Genomic DNA, 21,389 nt, shown 5'->3' with positions numbered 1-21,389 from the left:
CAACATCCTCTTGGATCTGGATCAGGTCGATTCAGAACTCGCGTTACCTGTCTTCCAGTCTGGAATCAGCTCGTTGCTAGCACCATCGTGCTCGTCAAGAGCTTTGCGAGCCGCTTCCTTGCCGCAAACCGGTAGTCGTTTGACCTCTTTCTCTCTCCCCTCTTCAGCGGTCTTGAAGCCATCGGGAACATACTTCGGGTCAAGCAATCCAATCTGCACGAGAACAGTTGCCTGATCCCAGTGAATATGCTCGTGATATAGCTTACCCCCTCGAATGCAGACCACACTCACGAGTATGACTTCAACCTTCTTATTGGTTGGGGGAACCCCTGGTAGCATCCAGGGGATCTCTCTATCGTGGCGGAACGACACTAACATCTCGTCAACGACGCGGTCGACACCCACGGTTCTCGACAAGAGCTTCAGCTTCATCGATTCCGGGTTGTTCGGAATGAAAAATTCTTCATAGAAACGAAACAATTCCTTGGAACCGATGCCACCAGTCATTGTAGGGATATGATTGACATACGGTTCTTTGACCATAGTCTTCATCGTTGCAGAGGCGTCACGGGTGTCGAACTCAAGTTTGGTATGGTTGTCCCAGATAGCCTCTAGGTCCCAACGGTCGTCCATCGAGAATGCTCGGCGAAGAACGGTCAGCGACCGTGACCAAGCCAGTGTGGCAGCTGCCTTGTCGTATTCGTCAAGATCATGTTCTGCGAAACCATCTTGCGTATTCTCATACTTGAACGACGGCAGTGTAGTACCAAACTTCTGCGACGATGCCAAATGGACTTGGATAGGAAGGGTCATTGGCCAACCAGTGCTTGCCCGTGGCATGTACGGGGGGTAGTAGGCTATCAATGCTGCTAGCTTGGGCATCGGCCGAATCGCCACTTCTAGAGCAAGCGTTGCAGCATCTCCATAAGCCACTATGGCATAGTGCTCTCCAAGTTCAAGGTTGTCGGCGGCGTGTTGCAAAGTGTTGGTGAATGCAGCTCGATTGCCATCATATGCAAGATAGCTGATCTGAAAACCTTCTTGCCGGAAGTGAGAAATGATTGTCTCGTCGAAGTCGTCGGTATCTGAAGCGATGATCAGACGGGCTTGCTGAGTCTCCCATCTCCAAGATACAGGCGTGCCTCCTTTCATTCGACGCCTGACTCTCGTCCTAGCTTCTCCGATGGGATTTTCATCGTTCGGATTGATGTGAATATTAGGAAAACCACCGACCTTTACATTGACCATCGTGACGATGTGTACAGGAGATTGCAAGACAGCTTCCGGAAATCCGAGAGATCGAAGATACAGAAGTGCTTCAAATCTTGGAAGTCGTGCTGTTGAGGAGGGCCAAACCGTAGTGGAGTGACATCACTCTTGTTTCATTGATTACCGCAACAGGCAAAGTGCTGTATTGGCATACCGGATATTACCACCGGAGCGCAAATGATAGACCAAGGGAAAACTGCGGACGTCTCCGACGCAAGCTAACATACAGCATGATTTTAATGCTCTGATGATAATGCCCGCAAAGCCTTGAAAGGTGGGTGGCCGTCGTGGGTGCTAACATGCGCTTCTCGCTCTCCGCTCGTGGTGGGAGCCGTGCGCTGTCTCGACTGGAAACGGTACGGCAAGCCAGGAGGCTGTCTACCCAGCGTCCCCCGTTCTTGAGGGTGCACGAGGAGGTAGAAGATGCCTTAAAGTCTGGAAAGCCCGTGGTAGCTCTTGAGACGACAATCTATACCCATGGTCAGCTCCACCTGCTACGTTCAAGAATTCTTGCTGAGTGTCACAGGCTATCCATATCCTGACAATGTCTCACTCTCCTCACGCCTCGAGTCTCTCGTCCGCGTCAATGGCGGCATCCCCGCGACCATCGGCATTCTAGATGGTGTTGCATATGTTGGTATGGAGCCGGAAGAAATCATACGCCTCGTATCTACGGCAGGCAACGACAAAACACTCAAAGTCTCACGTAGAGACCTAGCATACATTACTGGCCTAGGGCTAAGAGGCAGGAAGCTGAACGGCGGAACTACAATATCTGGGACCATGGTTCTCGCACACCTGGCTGGCATCAAGGTCTTCGCTACAGGAGGCCTAGGCGGTGTGCATCGTGGCGGCGAGGACAGTATGGACGTTTCTGCTGACTTGACTGAGCTGGGTCGCACGCCAGTAGCGGTCATTGCTTCTGGCTGCAAGAGTATTTTGGACATTGGCAGAACCATCGAGTACCTAGAGACTCAAGGTGTCAGTGTGGGCACCTTTGCCGACGGGCGACCAGGCAAAGTCGACTTTCCCGCTTTTTGGGCAAGAGATAGTGGCTTCAAAAGCCCCCTTACAATCCAGGATGAAGTTGACGCAGCAGCTATGATCTATGCCCAGTCGCAGCTACCTGTCCATTCTGGCCTTTTCTTCGCCAACCCTGTGCCGGTAGAGTCGGCTTTGCAAAGGGACCAAGTTGATGGCTATATTGCTCAGGCGGTTGCAGAGGCAGAGCAGCAGGCAATCACAGGCAGCGCCAACACACCCTTTCTGTTAAAGAGGATTCGAGAGTTGAGCAAAGGAGTGACTGTCACTGCCAACACGGCTCTTGTGGAGGCAAATGTTATTAGGGGCACACGGATCGCTGTGGAGCTTGCGAAACTGGAGAAGCATGGGAGTTACGCCCAAGAAGGGTGAGCTTCGACCTAGTAACACGACGATTGAGGGCTGACCTTACGCCAGTGTCACGGTCTCGGGTCCCGTAAATGCGGTCTCAGAGAACAATGTAGGCACAACGAAGACCGCACCTCCCCAAGTTGACATTCTCGTCGCGGGCGCCATTGCTAGCGATACACTCTGCGACTATGCTCCTTTCGTATCGAGTTCTGACCCATCGCCTGTGTTGCAAACCTCGAATCCAGCCAGCATCGCGCAATCTTCAGGTGGTGTGGGTAGAAATGTGACACTGGCGGCCCACTACGCTGGAGCCAAGGTGGCTCTCGCTGGTGTTGTAGCTGACGACATTGCTGGTCAGTCACTCATCGAGCACATGGCTCGTGGTGGCTTCGTCACAGACTACATTCGGACGCTTAAGACAACGGATGGCGCAAGAACGGCGCAATATGTGGCAGTCAACGATGCAAAGAAAGACCTGGTCCTAGCTATGGCAGATATGTCTATCCTGACCCGACCAGAGCTCGAGCAGCAGGCATATTGGGATGATGTTCTCCAGAAAGCCAAGCCTAAATATCTGGTCATCGACGGCAACTGGTCTGCCCGGATCATGTCAACGATCTTTGCGTCCGCACGCGCCAACGGCGTTCCTGTCCCAGTCTTTGAGCCAGTCTCTACCGCCAAATCCATAACACCATTCGACAAAGAACACCCATCAATCAGAGTCACCCGCTGCTTCCCTTCGCACGACCTTGCCTTTGCAACGCCGAACCAATTCGAGCTCAGGGCCATGCACACTGCCGCAAGAGAGCGCGGCTATTTCGATTCGCAGGCTTGGTGGACAGTCATCGACAGCTTTGGCCTGTCCAGTTTGACCAGCCGCGATAGATTCATCTCCGTCACCTCGCCAGAGCTGGTGGATCAGGGCATCCCGCAGCAATGCATGCAACTCTTGCCATATATTCCCAGCATAGTCACGAAGCTGGGTTCGCAGGGCTGTCTCCTGACCGAGATCCTTCCGCCAAACGATCCAAAGCTGCGAGACCCAGATACTGCTCCCTACATCGTGGCAAGATGCTTCGATGGCGAAACGACGGGGATCGGAGGCGTGTACATGCGGATGTTCCCCGTTGAGCAAGATGTTCCAGCCGAGGATGTTGTCAGTGTGAACGGTATTGGCGACACTATGCTCGGCGTCATCATGTCTTCGCTGGCCCATGAACCATCCCTTGAGCGAGCCATTTCTAGAGCGCAATATGCGGCAATGTTGTCCTTGAAAAGCCCGGAGGCTGTGTCCCTTAAAATTCAGGAACTTGGTCGTCTCACGAAGTAGCTCAGTAAAGAACTACCACCTGTGAAAGAATACAGTCATCAGTACGAACCACTCTGTCCTCGATCTCGAAACTAACGGCCTCAACGTTGACAGTCGTCCACGGTAAGTGGGCCTGCGGGATGCCGGAATAAAATTGCCCTGTGAGGCTGCCTTGTGAACGAATATACTTGCGGAAGACGATGAGAACGATGATGTGCAGACAGACTACGAACAGGGACCAAGGGCTGTTATGGCAGCAGCGGCCAGCAAATCGTCTCATTGAGTATCTGTTGGCTCGTCCGCGGCCTCACTGCAGATGATGTGTCATCTCCATCCACGAAATTCTTTGCTCTCCCTGCGGCCTATCGCGCCATGCGTCATTGCAAGTCCGCCAACGCAATTGCAGCTCATGTAGCTCTCAGTTTTGCACCGAAGCAACACCATAGAAATCAGAATGGCTGTTTCGTTTGCTAATGCCCTCCGTTAAGTGTTGTCATTTGCACTTGGAGAAGCGGCCTAGAATTGAGGTTTGGCTGTCAACCGCCATCAGAGGCCGCTAGACATCATCGTCACCCTCGCTGCCCTCTCCATCATGACCATTGGTGGTACCAGTGTCCTCAGTCTTCACGGGGCCCACACCATCCTCATCCTTGACTTCATCCTTGACCTTGACGTCGTCCTCCTCTACACCATTCGCGGCATCCACCTTGCCCTTCTTAACAGCAGGCTCGCCCTTGGACTTGGATTTGTTGTTATTGTTGGCTCTCTTGCGCTTGGATGGGCTGGGCGCAGGGCTAGTGGCAGCAGCAGCATCCTCAGCGGTGCCGCCGGAGCCGTCCTCACCGAACTTGGCCTTGCAGCGCTTCATGAGGGCATTGTATCGCCAGTTGCTTCGTCTGAGATTAGTCTTTTGAGTGGTGGGGATGATGGGTGATTGGGAGGGTGGGCTTACGTGGCACCTTCCTTGAGACCCATGAAGGCAGCGACTTCAGCCATGCGAGGCTTGGAGGACGAGAGCTTGATGATGGCGTAGAACAACTTGAGATCGTCGTCGGTGGAGAGGGTGTTGCCTGGGGCCATGGTGGGGGTATCTTGCGTTGGAATAGGTTCAGTGGTGTGTAAGGGCTAGTGTCGTTCTCAAGTCTTGATGGCTGAATGCAGATGTGGTGTCAGGATCGAGTTTGAAACGGAGAAGATGTAGGATGAGAAGCTGCTGTTCGAGAGACATACATGTATGACTCAAATACTTCTGCCTGGACAGAGGGCATTCACTGCAGGTTGCTGTCATAGCCAAGTTTGATGTCGATAGGTGTTCACTGCAGGCTCAGCTACTGTTGAGACAGGATCTCTCGCGACGTTGGCTCCCTCATTACCACCTCATGTGTTGTGAGCTATCATGGCCGATGATGGGTGCTAGCCCCAGCGCTCGAGACATGAGCTTGGCCGGTCTCGCCGCTGAGGCCAAACTGAGGACCCGTGACTTCACCCTCGAGGCGTAACGAGCATGGTCAACCCAGCAAGGAGACCTTCGGCGGAGACGAGTTTGGGAATCGCCGTCTAGCTTCAACCACCTGAGTATGCCCTCGTCAGTCGTCGATAGGCGCACCGGCCTATAGACGACCAGCGATAGTCCTGTCGGTATGCTGCATCATGATATGAGACTATACTGTGTAGAAAGCGTTGTTTAACTCATCAACGCATCAAGCCTTCTCTGACAATGACATCCACGTTACAGGTCCGCGAAGCCTCAGTCAGCGTCGATTGTAGGTGAACACAATCAATCCTCTTGCATTCTGTATGATAAGTGCTTGACGCTATGGAAGGCTCTGCTGCATAGAATCACAACTCTTCGCGACAAGCACTGGGTGGCATCTGATTTATCAGCGATTCGGTGGGGAACATCACGCGAACCCAATATTGGAGTTAGTATCATGACCTACGTCTTCGGGGGTCGATCTTCGCGAGCTCCGGAGATAGCAGCTAAACATCCATGACCTCAGGTGGTGAGGCTACATCTCCCATCCTGCTCGACCCTGTGAGTACATAGACCTTCTTTGGTCGCAACTTCCAATATCTCATCAAAGAGGCCACAATGACGCGTGTTCTCATCACTGGATCCGCCGATGGCCTCGGCCGTCTCGCTGCTCAGATGCTCACCAAAGAAGGGCATCAGGTCGTTCTACATGCTCGTAACGAGCAGCGTGCCAAAGACGCCATGGCTGGCGTACCTCAAGCCGAAGGCTGTGTCGTCGGCGACCTCACCAGCATTCAAGAGACCAAGGCTTTGGCCGCCGAAATCAACAAACTTGGCCGTTTTGATTCCATCATACACAATGCCGGCATAGGCCCAAGTGCGTCCTCGCCAAACCACACTTCGGACGGTTATGCCGCAACTTTTGCGGCGAACAGCCTCGCACCATACATCCTCACCTGCTTGATCAACAAGCCGGCTAGGCTGGTGTACATGAGCAGCGGCATGCACCGCGGTGCAAGATCCACGATGGATATTGATGAGATCACTTGGAAGTCGAAGCGGTGGAATGGGAATCAGGCGTACTGTGACTCGAAACTGCACGACATTCTCCTTGCCAATGCTGTGGCGAAACGATGGAGTAGTGAGGTGAGATCGAATAGTGTCGATCCCGGATGGCAGCCGTAAGTTCAAGCTTTGTCGACTATCAGGTGTTCCAACTCATGCTGACATGGTATTATAGCACAAAGATGGGAGGTTTTGGTGCTCCAGGAGTATTGGAGGAAGGTGCGAAGACTCAGGTGTGGCTGGCGACAAGTGAGGATAAGGCAGCGACCGTGACTGGGAAGTACTTTAACTTCATGCGACAGGACAAACCGATAGCCGCCGCGTTGGACGATAAGTTGCAGCAATCATTCATTGAAGTGTGTGAGCAACTATCGGGCGTCACGTTGCCATCCTGAATAGTGGAAGTCCATATTATTGGGCGATATTGGACCATGTCCCAGCATTCATCCTCATCTGACCCCCCAAATCTCAGCCTTGCGTAGCCTTCCTCAGCCTTGTCATAAAATCTGCCCGTGAAGCATTGATCGTGAGCAAACACTGTCAGTGCAGAATACAATCTTAATTGTTGGAAGTTGGTCCGATCCACAGAGACCTGGGATGATATGGTGGCACAGTGCTCGCGTTGATAACAGACCATGCCGCGTGGCAACGACATCTCCAATGTGGAACGAAATTTCGTTCTAGATTCTCTGGCACAAGGTCTTCGCGTCGATGGGCGAGGTATTCACGACTTTCGGAAGATCAATGTCAACTTTGGAACTGAGTATGGGAGCGCAACGGTGACGTTGGGCAAGACCAGGTGAGCACATTTGAATCGGTCTCCTGGCCTCCGACTAAAAGTTCAGAATATTGATCCAAATCTCGGCTGAAGTCACCAAACCGTTGGAAGACAGGAAATTCGATGGCGTCTTCACCATTAACACAGAGCTGAGCCCGATAGCATCAGCCAGCTTTGATGTCGGACGGTCTGTCATCTTTCTTCGCCTCGAAGTGAGATCCTTTGCTGACTGGACAGGCCATCGGAACAAGAAGTCATCCTTGGCCGCATCCTAGAGAAGGCAATCAGACAATCACGAGCTATCGATACGGAAGCATTGTGCATTATATCGGGCGCCAAGTGCTGGTCGATTCGGGCAGATGTACATGTACTGGATGCTGACGGAGGCCTGATCGATGCGTCGTGTATCGGCATCATGGCGGCTCTACGACACTTCCGCCGCCCTGAGGTGGCAGTCAACGGCGAGGATGTGACCATCTACACTATTGCTGAACGCACGCCCGTACCCTTGAGCATCATGCATAATCCGGTCTGCCTCACGTTCAGCTTTTACCACAGCGGAGATAGTGTGGTGCTTGATGCGGATGGCAGGGAAGAGCAGTGTAGTGAGGCGGAGATGATCTTGACTGCGAACGATTTCGAGCTTTGTCAAATCGCTAAGCTGGGTGGTGTATCGGTTGAGCCAACTGAGATGCTCAAGTTGAGCATGCTAGCACTCACGAAGGCCAAGGAGATCAATGCCATGATTTCGCAGAAGTTGGCTGAAGACACTACGAAGCGCGATGTGGCAGGGTTAATAGGCGAACTGAGTGCAGAGAACGAGCGATGAGCCACAATATCATCCTGAGGACATACCCTTCATCGTATCATGTTTGGACGTTTTTACGATCGTGCATTGTATTATTTTCAAGGGTGGAGGGCCCACGGTATCTGTTGCGGGAGCAATGTCGCCCCTTTTCCTTGTATGCGGGTACGAGTCAAGTTTGAACAGGTTCAAGTTTCCATCGATCAGCGACTCGGCAGTGGCAGTGGACGCAGCAAACCATGTCACTGGTTGCCCTTGTGGAGGGGACCACGGCCAAAAATAAGGGAGCGGATCCAACGTGCCACAGGTCTAGTTAGCGCCTCAGGGCCGGGGGCCGGGGCCTGTTTCAAAGCCCAGGAGCTCCGCCCAGCCTTTTGCATGCTCAGCGGAGGCTCAGCACTAACTAGGTGCCAGACTGGCGAACGAACTGCAACTGCTCAGCCTGCGCCCGCTACGACATCTTTCTTGCGCCCTCATCATTTCACGGCAAAGGCTTCCATCACCATCCACTGCTGTCGCCGTCGCCTATGTGTCACCGACAGATGAAGCCCTAGCTTGCTGATATCGCAGTTTACCTGCGCGCCAGATCGCCTGCCCCCTCAGCATGTCGGGTAACCCATACAGTCCCGGAGGTTCTGCCGGCAACGATTTAATTGACACAGGCAACGCATACAACACCGGCCAGCGGCCGCCCGTGGACGATCGGCACCTGACACAACAATACGACATAAACGACTCCGACGAGCCCAACCCAAGACCCTCCACCAGCTACGATGACTTTGTCGGAGCACACCCTCAAGGGCCCTCCCGCGGCCAGCCCTCTACCTACAATCCTCCACAGCCTTTCGCTCCGCAATATAACGATAGAAACTACTCTCAGACCTCCGACTTGAACAATTACTCGCGATACCAGGACGGCGACGAATTCGGGGACGACTATTCTTCACAGCACCAGAAATACTATGATGGCGGCGGCCGCCCGGATGCAGACTACTCAGGCGCGGGAGCCAGCAACAGACACGGAAGACAACGTAGCAGTGTACTGTCCATGGGCGGCAGCATGGTGGACAAGGCGAAGGGCATGCTAGGTCTTAGGAGCGACGCCCACTATTCGGAAATGAACGTGCCTCTCACCGACGCCGGAACGCAGCAATCACGAGTCGACACTGTCGGGACAGACGATGCACCCTCATCCAAAGAGAAGAAGCCACTAGTGGACAGGTTAACAGGCATCTTCACCAAGAAGGTTGACCCGTCGAAATTAGGCCCCCGAATGATTCATGTGAACAATTCGGGCGCTAACACGGGTCATGGCTGGGTCGACAACCACGTCTCCACGACAAAATACAATGCCGCAACCTTCCTCCCCAAGTTCTTGTACGAACAGTTCTCAAAAGTTGCCAATCTCTTCTTCTTGTTTACAGCGGTACTTCAGCAAATCCCCAACGTTTCACCCACCAACAGATACACTACGATCGTACCGCTCCTGGTTGTCCTTGCTGTTTCTGCGGCAAAGGAAGCGTGGGAAGATTACCAGAGGCGGCTGGCCGACCGCGGGTTGAATTATTCGAAAACCCGTATCCTTAAAAATGGAGACTTCGCCGAGACGAAATGGATCAATGTCAAGGTTGGGGACATCGTGCGGGTGCAATCAGAGGAGCCATTTCCAGCCGATCTGGTCTTACTCGCTAGCTCAGAGCCAGAAGGACTGTGCTACGTTGAAACCGCAAACTTGGACGGAGAGACAAACTTGAAGATCAAGCAGGCCATTCCGGAGACTGCACATCTCGTCAGTCCGAGTGAGCTCTCTAGGCTGTCAGGAAGAATCAAGTCCGAGCAGCCGAACAGCAGTCTCTACACTTATGAAGCCACCATCGCATCCAACATCTCCTCTTCGGAGAAGGAGCTCCCACTGAATCCGGAACAGCTGTTATTACGAGGTGCTACTCTGCGAAACACCCCTTGGATTCATGGAGTGGTTGTTTTCACTGGTCACGAGTCGAAGCTCATGCGAAATGCGACGGCGACGCCTATCAAGCGAACCGATGTCGAGCGCATGCTGAACCTCCAGATTATCATGTTGATTGGGATCCTGCTTGTACTCAGCGCTATCAGCACCATTGGTGACCTCATCGTCCGAGGAAGCTGGGGAAGAGACGCTTTCTACCTCGAATTAGGAGACTACAGCACTGTGGAGCAATTTTTCCTGGATATGTGCACATACTGGGTGCTCTATTCTAACTTGGTACCTCTATCATTGTTCGTCACTGTCGAAATTGTCAAAACAGTCACTGCGCTGCTCATCGGTAGCGATTTGGACATGTACCATGCGGAAACCGATACTGCAGCTGTGTGTCGCACATCGTCACTGGTAGAAGAGCTTGGTCAGATTGAGTACATTTTCTCGGACAAGACTGGTACTTTAACGTGCAACATGATGCAGTTCAGGCAATGCTCCATTGGGGGCATTATGTATGCGGATGCGGTACCAGAAGATAGGCGCGCCTCTGGTCCAGACGACTACGATGGTATTCATGATTTCAAGCAACTGATCCAGAACCAGCAGGGACACGAGACATCTTCGGCTGCTCAACACTTCCTGACACTTCTTGCGACTTGCCACACCGTCATCCCTGAACGGACGGACGAGAAGGCAGAAATCAAGTACCAGGCCTCTTCTCCAGACGAGGCTGCACTTGTCGAAGGAGCAGTCCAGCTTGGCTACAAATTCGTTGCCCGAAAACCAAGATCAGTTCTCATTGAAGTCCATGGTGAAGAGCAGGAATACACATTATTGGCTGTGTGCGAATTCAACTCTACCCGCAAGAGGATGTCAACGATCTATCGCTGTCCAGACGGCAAAGTTCGCATCTATACCAAGGGTGCTGATACTGTCATCCTGGAACGATTGGCGAAGGACAACCCGGTGGTTGACGCTACCATGCGCCATCTTGAGGACTACGCCACCGAAGGTCTCCGAACGCTATGCCTGGCCATGCGAGAAATCCCTGAGGATGAATATCAGAGATGGCAGCAGATCTACGACAATGCCGCTGCGACCGTCGGCGGCAATCGAGCGGAAGAGCTTGATAAGGCTGCTGAGATAATTGAGCGAGACTTCTTCTTCCTTGGTGCGACAGCCATCGAAGATCGCCTTCAGGATGGCGTCCCCGAGACCATCTCAACTCTCCAAACCGCTGGCATCAAGATTTGGGTGCTGACTGGCGATCGACAAGAGACTGCCATCAATATCGGTATGAGCTGCAAACTAATCAGTGAGGACATGACGCTTTTGATCATCAACGAAGATAACTCCCACGACACAAGGAACAGCATTCAGGCCAAGCTCGACGCCGTGCGTAGTGCAGCAGCCAATGGCGAACAGGACACTCTTGCTCTCATCATCGATGGAAAGTCGCTCACGTATGCGCTGGAGAAGGATCTGGAGAAGCTGTTCCTTGATCTCGCTCTGATGTGCAAAGCGGTCATCTGCTGCCGTGTGTCGCCTTTGCAGAAAGCACTAGTTGTCAAACTTGTGAAGCGAAATCTCAAGAAACTGTTACTCGCCATTGGCGACGGTGCGAACGACGTGTCGATGATCCAGGCGGCGCATGTTGGCGTGGGTATCAGCGGTCTCGAAGGGCTACAGGCCGCCCGGAGCGCCGATGTTTCGATTGCCCAATTTCGCTTCCTGCGAAAACTGCTGCTTGTTCATGGAGCGTGGAGCTACCAGCGAATCAGCAAGGTCATCCTCTACTCATTTTACAAGAACGTCATTCTCTATATCACACAATTTTGGGTAAGTGCGGCGAGAGCGACGTTGGGCGAGGCTAACAACATGCACAGTACTCATTCCAGAACATGTATACCGGCCAGGTTATCTACGAATCGTGGATTCTGTCATTCTACAACGTGTTCTTCACAGCATTGCCGCCCTTTGCCATTGGTATTTTCGACCAATTCATCAGTGCGAGACTGCTTGACCGGTATCCTCAACTGTATCAGTTGGGACAGAAAGGCACGTTTTTCCGGATGCACAGTTTCTGGACCTGGGTCGGCAACGGGTTCTATCACTCCATCATTTGCTACGTCTTTTCGATCTACTTCTTCCGCGAGGACCTCATCTTGAGCAACGGTAAGATTGGTGGACATTGGCTCTGGGGCACGTCGACCTATACCGCTGTACTGCTGGTTGCGCTAGGTAAGGCGGCACTGGTGACGACCATCTGGAATAAGTGGACAGTGCTTGCTATACCAGGCTCGTTTGTCATCTGGCTTGCTTTTATCCCCTTCTATGGCTGGCTCAGCCCACGACTCGCCGGCGGTCTTGCAACTGACAATGAGTTGGTTGGCATCGTGCCCAAGATGTTCACATCGCCAATCTTCTACGCACTGTGCTTGATTTTGCCTCCTGCATGTCTTGTGCGGGATTTTGCATGGAAGTATGCGAAGCGGATGTATCGCGCGCAGGATTACCACGTTGTGCAGGAGATCAACAAATACAACGTGGCGGACTACCGCCCACGGATGGAACAGGTGAGTGTCGAGCGGATCAGGCTACCGTTGCAGCATACTAATAGATTACAGTTCCAGAAAGCGGTGCGGAAAGTTCGGATGGTGCAACGACAACGCAAACAAAGAGGGTATGTCGAACTTTTGTTCACCATACGCAGCTACTGACATGGTCGCAGTTACGCTTTCTCTGCCAACGACGATGGTGGCCAAATGCGGCTGCTCAATGCCTACGACACAACGAAAGAGCGCGGCAGGTACGGCGAGATGACAAGCTCTCGCGTGGAGCCTGGGAACCAGCATCCCATGGCCATGTAATGTCGTTGATGCGAAGGCGAAATATTGTGATGACTATAGGACATGCTGTGTAGTGCTCCTCGGTGCTTTATCGAGAGAGTCGTAGCAAGGCGTTTGGGAATCTCACTTGCTTGGGGCGGACAGGAAGACAAACGTGCACATGTCGACGGCGAATCTATAGCAGCGAGCAACTGGCTCTGGATGTAGAGCTGTACAATTCGTAGACCTGCTGCAGTCTCCCGATTGTCCGTTTGCATGACAGGTGGGGGTTGTCAGACCTTGCTTCCCTCGGTGGTGCTAGGATTCGCCGGAGAGACATGAGCCACATGTTTCAGAACGGATTCAAATGCTGCTCTCTCCGCACGAGTGCCAGCTTGAGAAACCCCTCCGAACGTTCCATTCGACGACGCGAGGCTCCATGGACGTCCGGGATTATGCAGCAAGGGTAGTCAGGGCCCCCGAGGCCCCCTTCTGTCTCTAAATGGAATCCTGGCCAGAGTTGGCAAGCAAAAACGGCCGCCCAGAGCGGTGCGGGCGCACGTGGAGACGGAGACTCGTAGGGCCAGTGCTGGGAACAGGGCGATAGGAAGGTTTCCGTACAAGTATGCAAGTAAAGTATTGTTGATTGCCCTTTTGTGCAGTCAGCCGGAGCAGCAGATAACCTGCACAACCCCATCGAGAAACCTGTTTGCATACTCCTCACCTCCCACTCTACGCTGCTTTGCTCTTGTCACAGTGTCCCTGCGATAGGCACCCTGACTCCGCTCGCTTTGTTACCCAGACTGCATTCTCCCCTGTCGGGTCTCAACCTCCTCTCCAACCTAGCCTGTTATCTCACCCGCCCGCTCCCAGTTCTTGTCCGACTCCGCCAGTGCCACGGTACCCATGCAGGCTGGCCTGATGATGGTTCAAGGACTATTGGCGCATGTTCTCCTCTCCTAGAATCTCACGAACCGCTGCACACTGTCAGAAATCATGTCACGGACTTGAAGCATTCCCCATAAATCGCGATGCCCTTCCCAAGCCTACGCTCGCGGCCCGGAACAGGGGAAAGCAGCAAGCATCACCGACATACTATCTTTGAGGCCCATTCGCCCAAGAAGTCAGAGAAGGATGCCGCGAAAGACCGCATGAGTGTGCACATCCCCAAGTTCGGCTCCGGTGACTTTGGCCCACCGCTCATCCAGAGAGAAGAACCTACTCCCTCTCCACGAAGGTCGGACGAAGGTAGCGGGCAAGAGGATGAGGACGATGTAAGCAAAAGAGTGTCTTCGCAAGAAGATCATGCTACAGCGGACCATCTCGAACCTCCTACCAACTCTCCGGCCGCAATACCAGAATCCGATGAAACTGCTCCTCCACGGCCACAACGCTTCTCTCTTCTCAGATTCAAGAACGCTTCTGACCCGCAGCTGTCGTTCCGCTTCAAGAAGGCCTCCACGCCTCCTGAAGAGCGCGAGCCCCTCCCACCTGCTCCCGCTATCATCACAACGTCCCCAACCGTCAACGATGCTACAGCGGAGCCCTCGAAGAAGTCGGCACAGAAGCTATTCTCTGGTAGAAGTCCTAGCCCGTTCCGAAGGAAAGGCACGGTCCGACACAGCAATCTCGGCCGTTCTACGACGCCAGACGGTCATATTACAGTCGCTGCGTCCACTCCAGACTTGCACAACGAAAAAGCGTCGAAATTGGAGCAGATGCATTCCCTCGACGGCGTGCCTGGACCACCTGCCTATGGTGACGAGTCGAGTTCGCAGCTCGCCATTCCCATAGAACGCTTATCAGACTCCTCGAGATCGGATGCGAGTTCAGGCGAAAAAGTCTATGCGAGGACTACAACGACTCATGTCATAACTTCAACCACCACATTCTTCAAGCTGGGACGACGGAAGAAGAACAAGGGCCCCTTGTTTCCACTGCCTGAGAAACTGCAACCTTCAACTTCGGAAAGAGCTAGTTTCTCAACGACCGGCTTTGAAGGGGGGAGAAGATCCATGTCACCTAGTCGCAAATCAACCTCCGCAGTGCGGTTTGAGCCTGGCACGAGTGGCGGAGACTCCGGCGCGGCTTCACCCACCAATTCAACCGTAGCCTTGACAAATGCTCCGTTTGGCTCTCCAGGTCCGTCTGTACTACGCAAGGAATCTACTCATTCCGGACAATCCACGCCACCTGCTGCTGCGCTGATTCCACCTCGACTAGGCGCACGTGGTCGGTCTTCTACCATGAGCTCGCTAGGTCGATCCGCAGAAAGAGTCGGTCAGGATCAACCCGGCTCTACGCGTACGTCGACCTCTACCACTGGCAGACGAAGCTTTGGCGATCTGCTCTCTTTACCACACCGCCTGAGACAGAACTCCGTTCCACCCCCGCGCCACGGCTCTAGCAATAGTCCCGGCACACCTGGCTCCAAGTCGAACTCGTTGCAGATACCACGTGAAGAGGTTCCCGAGCTGGTGTACCCTAAGCGAGACGAATCTGATACTCCTGCATCGTACCTGGAGAAGCTTGAAGCTGCGGTGCAGCGGGGTTCGATGGCCACCATTCTATGCAAGAGTGCAGACGAGTTCTCCAGGACGTGCTTGCGCAAATACATGCGGGGATTTTCCTATTTTGGCGAGTCCATCGATATGGCTATTCGCAAGATGCTGATGGAGGTCGAACTGCCCAAAGAAACGCAGCAGATCGATCGTCTTCTTGCTGGATTTGCAGATCGCTACTATGAGTGCAATCCGGGCATCTTTTCTTCCACCGATGAGACGACATTCGTGGCCTTCTCCATCTTATTGTTACATTCAGATACACACAACAAGAACAATAAGCGGAAGATGACCAAGCACGACTATTTCAAAAACACCCAACAAGGTTCAGTAACCGTGTCGAGCGATATCCTAGACTGCTTCTACGATAACATCTGCTATACGCCATTCATCCATTTCGATGATGAGGTGGCCATAAATAGCCACCGCTTACACGCTCCTAGGCCGAAGAAGAGTCTCATCCGAGTGAAGAGCTCCGAGAAGCTGCGTGGCCCCGTTGATCCTTATCTCCTCATCCTAGACAACAAGCTTGAAGTACTGCGCCCGTCGCTCAAGGATGTCATGGATACAGAGGACACGTATAGATCAACCGGCACAGCTGCTTCTTTCGACATCTTCGAGTTACACCGCGCCTTCTTGAAATCTTCTGTCCTGCAGATCGTCTCTGCTCGCTCCCGGCCGGATGCATTCATGTCCCAAGCCACGATATTCAACCCTTCCGAGGCACAAGCAGGTTTAGTCAGCATTAAGGTCGCCAAAGTCGGTCTCTTATGGCGAAAGAGTCCAAAGAAGAAGAAGACTTCCAGTCCGTGGCAGGAGTGGGGCGCGATCTTAACGGACTCCAAGCTCTACTTCTTCAAGGATATCGGCTGGGTCAAGAAGCTCATTTCGCAGCATGAGAACCATTCAAAAGCGAATACCAAATCTGCCCCGCTCATCTTCAAGCCTGCACTTACCGAGTTCCAACCTGATGCTCTCATATCGATGGACGATGCAGTGGCATTATATGACTCCAATTACAAGCGTCATAAGAATGCGTTGGTTTTGCTGAAACACGGCAACATTGAAGAAGTGTTTCTAGCGAACTCCGAGACAGACCGAAATGATTTCATCCAGAAAATCAATTATGCTGCTACATTCAGATCCGCTGGCGTCCGCATGCGTGGGCCATTGGGCACAACTTACGAGGGCCGACAGCTCTTCAGGAAGGATTCGGAGATATCAACCGCCAGCGCAGACACAGCCAAGCACAACGGTCCTTTGTCGCCTTCCATGGATCCTCAAGCTGCGTGGGAGATTATGTTTTATCGTCGTCAGCTCATCAGCGAAAAGATCAGCGACTACGATGAAAAGATTGCTGCTGTGCAAAAGGAGCTCGAGACCCTTTTGAGGAATGCTAGGGGTCTTTCTGTCTGCTTGCCGATTCAGCAGAAGACTCGGGAGTCTCTCATTATGGCTGCTGGTCGGATGTCGGCTAAACTCAAGTGGACCAGAGTCGAGCTGTGGCGGAACAAGACGCATCGTGATGTGCTTGCTCTGGATCTTGACCAGGAGGCACAGGCCGACTTTCCGGCTCCCCACGGCACGCCACAAAAGCTTACGCCTGTGAAGTCGACTGCTCAGAGTCTGGCTCGCACGGATACTGAAACCAGCAAGCAAACTTTGTCACCCACCACTTCATCGAAGCCGGGCCAAAGTCGGAGGGCTTCCCAGGCTCTACTTGAAACAGGCATAGATACTGTCGTGGAGAACGCTCCTTCAGTTACGAGTAGTCCAAAGACACTCCAAGAGCCATTTGCGCCTACGAAACGCGATTCGAGACCAGACATGGTTCAACAGTCAAGCACGATTTCCCAACGTCTTCTACATGAGCACGAGTCTGCACATATCGAAGCTGGGGAGGAGCAGGTCCTTCGTGAGGCAGGTCTGCTCGGTGTGGATGGCAACGTGACCAAAGAGAAACGTCCAGACACTAGCGAGTCTGAGCGTGACCGCGTGGGTGCCATATCCCCATCGTCTGACCACTTCTTGCGCGACCGAGGCAGTAGTGTCCGTCGAAGCCTGCATCGCAGTCTTCGTGACCATCATCACGTGCACGCATCTCCCAGCTCGAGCCGTCACAAGAAGAATCGTGAATCTGGATCGAGCGCTGTGACCGAAGGTGACATCAAGAGCACCCATTCTGGTGAGAGTGAGGAGCTACGTCGTGGCACTGGCAGTTTCATCCTCCATGGCAAGAAAGCCAGTGTCATCACCATGGGCGAGGAATGGCGGAACATGTCAGCTGAAGAGCGGATGAAGATGCGACAGCAGAACAAGAAGGATGATAACGACGCTGTTGATGACGGGACGGCTAGCATTGCCAGCAGGCCGAGCAGTCGTGCAGAGTCCGAAAGTGTTGAGGCCAACAGTGTGCGAGAGGTAGATCCGCGCAAATTGAGTGTCATCACGCAGGATCATGAAGACTTCGTGGATGCAAAGACCAGTCTCGAGGGCTCCGTCAGCCGGGCTAGTCACGTTGATAGGGGGAGTCTGTTTGTTGATGCCAAAGACTTCAGAAGCAGCATGGACAGTCGAAGCGTCCAAGAGGAGAGCGATGAAGACGAGAGTAACAGTGAGGATGAAGACGACACAACGAGTAAAGGGAAAGCCAAGGCAGAGGACGATACGGTGCGCCTCACCAACAGCCTCGGCGAGAGCTCAAGTGCTCCTGGTCCGGCAGTGACCAATGGGAGTTCGTGAGATTTCAATTCGGTGTATGATGCATGATGCACTGATTCAGCACCATCGGCGTTGGGAGGCAAAGTAAAAGGCCTTAGGCACATTTCAGATGGGTCATTGCGGACAGGTGTAGCCTCGCTAGACCTTAAGCCGGAAAACGGAATTGGCATGTGGTGATGAAATCTATGTGCCAGGCATGGCATACGTGGCGCAGCCCACAGCAGATGCGGGCTGGCGCAGAGGGCGTGCAAGTGGCGTTGCTTTACGATTTGTATGCATAGCGAAGCGGGATATGATACGAGTATGCCAAAATAGATGGCCTCACGCAGCCTGAAGATGGTAGAAGACCTTGCACGAACCTGACATCTGGCCTTGTCCCATCCATTCCTTTACAACCTGTGCTGTGATCGTCACCTGGCACTACCAATCTCCAATTTCTGGTGGGCAGTTCAGGACAAGGCGGCAAACGAGGCATTCACCGGTGCAATTAAATTCGCCGCCAAGCCGCCAGGCAACTTCGACTCCAAAAAATCTTTGCTCGGCGAACTCACTTCCTGCCATCTCTAGAACGACCGCAAGATGACAATGGCTCCCTCAAGAGGCACTAAGCGCAACAGTGCCACTGCATTTGGCTCGCCAAAGCTGGCCACAGACGGTCAGACGGTGCTGCAGCGCCATCGTAACGGAGCTCCGACGGCAAAAACCAACAACAAGAACATCGACTTCGACGCCACCACTCCGCGCGAAACGCATAAGCGCGAGCAGCGGAAGCAGAATGAACACCCAGACCGTCATAATCAGCCGGGGCTGAAACAACAAGCAGCCACGCTGCTGGCCACGCGGAAACAATTGCCCATCTGGTCTCACGCCTCCAGCATCCGCGCCGCCCTCTCCGCCAACGACGTCCTTCTCCTTGTCGGCGAAACCGGCTCTGGCAAGTCCACGCAGGTGCCGCAGTTTCTCGTCGAAGAGCGCTGGTGCCGTCGGCGGCGCGTTCAGTTGCCTGGCGGCGGAGTGGGGAAGGAGGAAGAAGAGGTTGGTGGGTGTATCGCGATCACGCAGCCGAGGAGGGTGGCGGCCGTGAGCTTGGCGAAGAGGGTGGCGGAGGAGATGGGAACGACGGTGGGTGGGAAGGCGGGGGAGGTGGGGTACGAGGTGCGGTTTGAGCGGAGGGTCGGGGAGCGGGTGCGGGTGAAGTTTCTGACTGAGGGGATGTTGCTGATGGAGATGTTGAGGGATCCGGCGCTAAAGCGGTATAGTTGTGTGGTGGTGGATGAGGTGCATGAGAGGGGAGTGGGAGTTGATTTATGTTTGGGGTTTCTGCGGCAGTTGGTTAGGGGTGAGGGAGAGGCTGTCAAGGGCCGAGGGGGCGCGCCGCTCAAGGTCGTGGTGATGAGTGCGACGGCTGATATGGAGGGTTTGGAGAGGTTCTTTGACGGCAACGTGAACAAGAAAGATGAGAAAGAGAAGCAGCAAGACGTGTCGAACGGGTCTGTGGATGGTGTCAAGGGGCAGCAAAACGAGACTTGGAATGGATTATCGGACGACGAATCATCGGCTACACATATCGCGACGAAAGTCACTAGTCTACGGATACCTGGCCGACTGCATCCCGTCACAGTCAACTATCTCCCGCAGCCCACACCCGATATCATTTCCGCTGCCCTCGACCGAATAACCCACATCCACACGCACAGCCCACTACCTGGGGACGTTCTCGTTTTCCTCCCCGGTCAGGAGACCATTGAGTCTCTGCTGTCCCTTCTCACCACCTACGCCAGCACACTCGAGAAGAATGCGAAAGAGAACCCAAAAGCTCCAGCCATTCCAGCGCTTCTACTGCTGCCGCTCTATGCTGCGCTGCCGCCTCATCAGCAACAGCTTGTCTTCCTGCCCACGCCCAAATTCACCCGCAAGATTATCCTCTCCACCAACATCGCCGAGACGTCACTCACAGTCCCCGGCGTCCGCCACGTCATCGATTCCGGCCTCTCCAAGCAACGTCTCTTCCGGCCGTCCCTCAACATCGACTCTCTGCTCACGACGCCCATTTCCCGGTCGTCAGCGGCGCAACGGGCGGGGCGAGCTGGTCGTGACGCACCCGGCACAGCGTGGCGGCTCTACACGGAGAAGAATTACTACGAGCTGAAGCAGGATACAGAACCAGAGGTTCTGCGATGTGATCTGAGCCAGTTGGTGCTGACTCTCAAGGCACATGGGGTCAAAAGTCTGAGGGAGTGGAAGATGCTGTCGAAGCCGCCAAAGAGGGGTCTAGAAAGAGCGTTTGTCGGGCTTCTGGGCATCGGGGCGTTGGACGAAGGGGCGGGAAATGTCACTGGAGTGGGCAAGCAGATGAGTCTCTTGCCGCTGCCAGGCAACCTGGCCAGGGTGTTGTTGGCAAGCGTGAGATGGGGATGTGTGGATCAAATCGTGGACATTGTCGCTTCGTTGTCTGTGGAGAACATTTTTGTGAATATCCACGAGGGGAGGGGGCGAGGTAGCGGCAACGGCGAGGAGAGCGAGGACGAGGGGCCTTCAGACCCGAGGCTGGTTCTGAGGTCCAAATTATATCGAAGAGAAGGCGACCACCTCACGCTATTGGCTGCTGTTCAGGCATACGTGGAGGAGAATAGTGACCGCAAGCGATGGTGCAGCGAGCGAGGCATCAGCCACAGAGCCATGCAGGGTGCCCTGGACGTCAGGAAGCAGCTCAGCGGTATTTTGGCTCGCCAGCGAGATACGTCAGGGTCTTCGAAAAATGGCAGCAATCCTCCTGACGGCAAAGCCACAATCGTCTCGACACCAGCCGTGGAAGTCACGGATCTCAATACGAGGATCCTCAAGTGCCTGCTCACCGGCCTGCACCCGAACGTCGCGCGTCTGGCGTCTCCTGCGGCCAATGCCACCACAAAGACAAACAAGAAGCAGCCTGAAAGCATGGCAGGGCCACCTTCCTACCTCACTATCGCCACAAATCAGCCGGTCAGCATTCATCCAAGCTCGGTACTCTTTGGGCGACGCGTGGAGGCGGTGATGAGCAGTGAGTTTGTCTTCACTACCAAGAGTTACGCCAGGTGCGTCAGTGCCGTAGAGCTGGGGTGGGTGCGAGAAGCCCAGGAAGCAGCTCTGAAGGATATCTGAGAATACCGCTGCCGTATGAATCGAAACGGTTGCGCAGATGTAGTAACCATACATATCGCTTGTCGGGTTGTGTCCTAGAGGAACAT

The 21,389-nt window shown here is 53.8% G+C and overlaps 8 protein-coding genes across 8 annotated transcripts; 6 read left to right on the top strand and 2 right to left on the bottom strand.

Moving 5' to 3' along the window:
* Nucleotides 1-21: 21 nt before the first annotated feature.
* Nucleotides 22-1,248, bottom strand: HMPREF1541_05803 (uncharacterized protein; the record flags this gene model as incomplete). The annotated part of the gene is made up of 1 exon (XM_008720140.1): nt 22-1,248. The coding sequence occupies one exon, from the start codon at nt 1,246-1,248 to the stop codon at nt 22-24; it is 1,227 nt and encodes a 408-aa protein (XP_008718362.1).
* A 320-nt stretch (nt 1,249-1,568) lies between these two features.
* Nucleotides 1,569-3,991, top strand: HMPREF1541_05802 (uncharacterized protein; the record flags this gene model as incomplete). Its single annotated transcript, XM_008720139.1, has 3 exons — nt 1,569-1,749; nt 1,796-2,678; nt 2,728-3,991. The coding sequence occupies 3 exons, from the start codon at nt 1,569-1,571 to the stop codon at nt 3,989-3,991; spliced, it is 2,328 nt and encodes a 775-aa protein (XP_008718361.1).
* Nucleotides 3,992-4,526: 535 nt separating this feature from the next.
* HMPREF1541_05801 (uncharacterized protein) lies at nt 4,527-5,050 on the bottom strand (the record flags this gene model as incomplete). Its single annotated transcript, XM_008720138.1, has 2 exons — nt 4,527-4,866; nt 4,923-5,050. 2 exons carry the CDS (start codon nt 5,048-5,050, stop codon nt 4,527-4,529), a joined length of 468 nt encoding a protein of 155 aa, XP_008718360.1.
* A 1,012-nt stretch (nt 5,051-6,062) lies between these two features.
* Nucleotides 6,063-6,904, top strand: HMPREF1541_05800 (uncharacterized protein; the record flags this gene model as incomplete). The annotated part of the gene is made up of 2 exons (XM_008720137.1): nt 6,063-6,625; nt 6,685-6,904. The coding sequence occupies 2 exons, from the start codon at nt 6,063-6,065 to the stop codon at nt 6,902-6,904; spliced, it is 783 nt and encodes a 260-aa protein (XP_008718359.1).
* Nucleotides 6,905-7,144: 240 nt separating this feature from the next.
* HMPREF1541_05799 (uncharacterized protein) lies at nt 7,145-8,116 on the top strand (the record flags this gene model as incomplete). The annotated part of the gene is made up of 3 exons (XM_008720136.1): nt 7,145-7,308; nt 7,355-7,474; nt 7,525-8,116. 3 exons carry the CDS (start codon nt 7,145-7,147, stop codon nt 8,114-8,116), a joined length of 876 nt encoding a protein of 291 aa, XP_008718358.1.
* Nucleotides 8,117-8,696: 580 nt separating this feature from the next.
* HMPREF1541_05798 (uncharacterized protein) lies at nt 8,697-12,922 on the top strand (the record flags this gene model as incomplete). Its single annotated transcript, XM_008720135.1, has 4 exons — nt 8,697-11,891; nt 11,939-12,628; nt 12,680-12,735; nt 12,784-12,922. 4 exons carry the CDS (start codon nt 8,697-8,699, stop codon nt 12,920-12,922), a joined length of 4,080 nt encoding a protein of 1,359 aa, XP_008718357.1.
* A 989-nt stretch (nt 12,923-13,911) lies between these two features.
* HMPREF1541_05797 (uncharacterized protein) lies at nt 13,912-18,183 on the top strand (the record flags this gene model as incomplete). The annotated part of the gene is made up of 1 exon (XM_008720134.1): nt 13,912-18,183. One exon carries the CDS (start codon nt 13,912-13,914, stop codon nt 18,181-18,183), a length of 4,272 nt encoding a protein of 1,423 aa, XP_008718356.1.
* A 564-nt stretch (nt 18,184-18,747) lies between these two features.
* On the top strand, nt 18,748-21,303 carry HMPREF1541_05796 (uncharacterized protein; the record flags this gene model as incomplete). Its single annotated transcript, XM_008720133.1, has 1 exon — nt 18,748-21,303. The coding sequence occupies one exon, from the start codon at nt 18,748-18,750 to the stop codon at nt 21,301-21,303; it is 2,556 nt and encodes an 851-aa protein (XP_008718355.1).
* Between the last annotated feature and the right edge of the window lie 86 nt (nt 21,304-21,389).

This window comes from Cyphellophora europaea, assembly GCF_000365145.1.
Source record: "Cyphellophora europaea CBS 101466 unplaced genomic scaffold supercont1.5, whole genome shotgun sequence".
Classification (NCBI taxonomy): Eukaryota; Fungi; Ascomycota; class Eurotiomycetes; order Chaetothyriales; family Cyphellophoraceae; genus Cyphellophora; species Cyphellophora europaea.
Note: the sequence above shows the minus strand (reverse complement) of the source record. Positions and strands in the feature narration are given on the sequence as shown.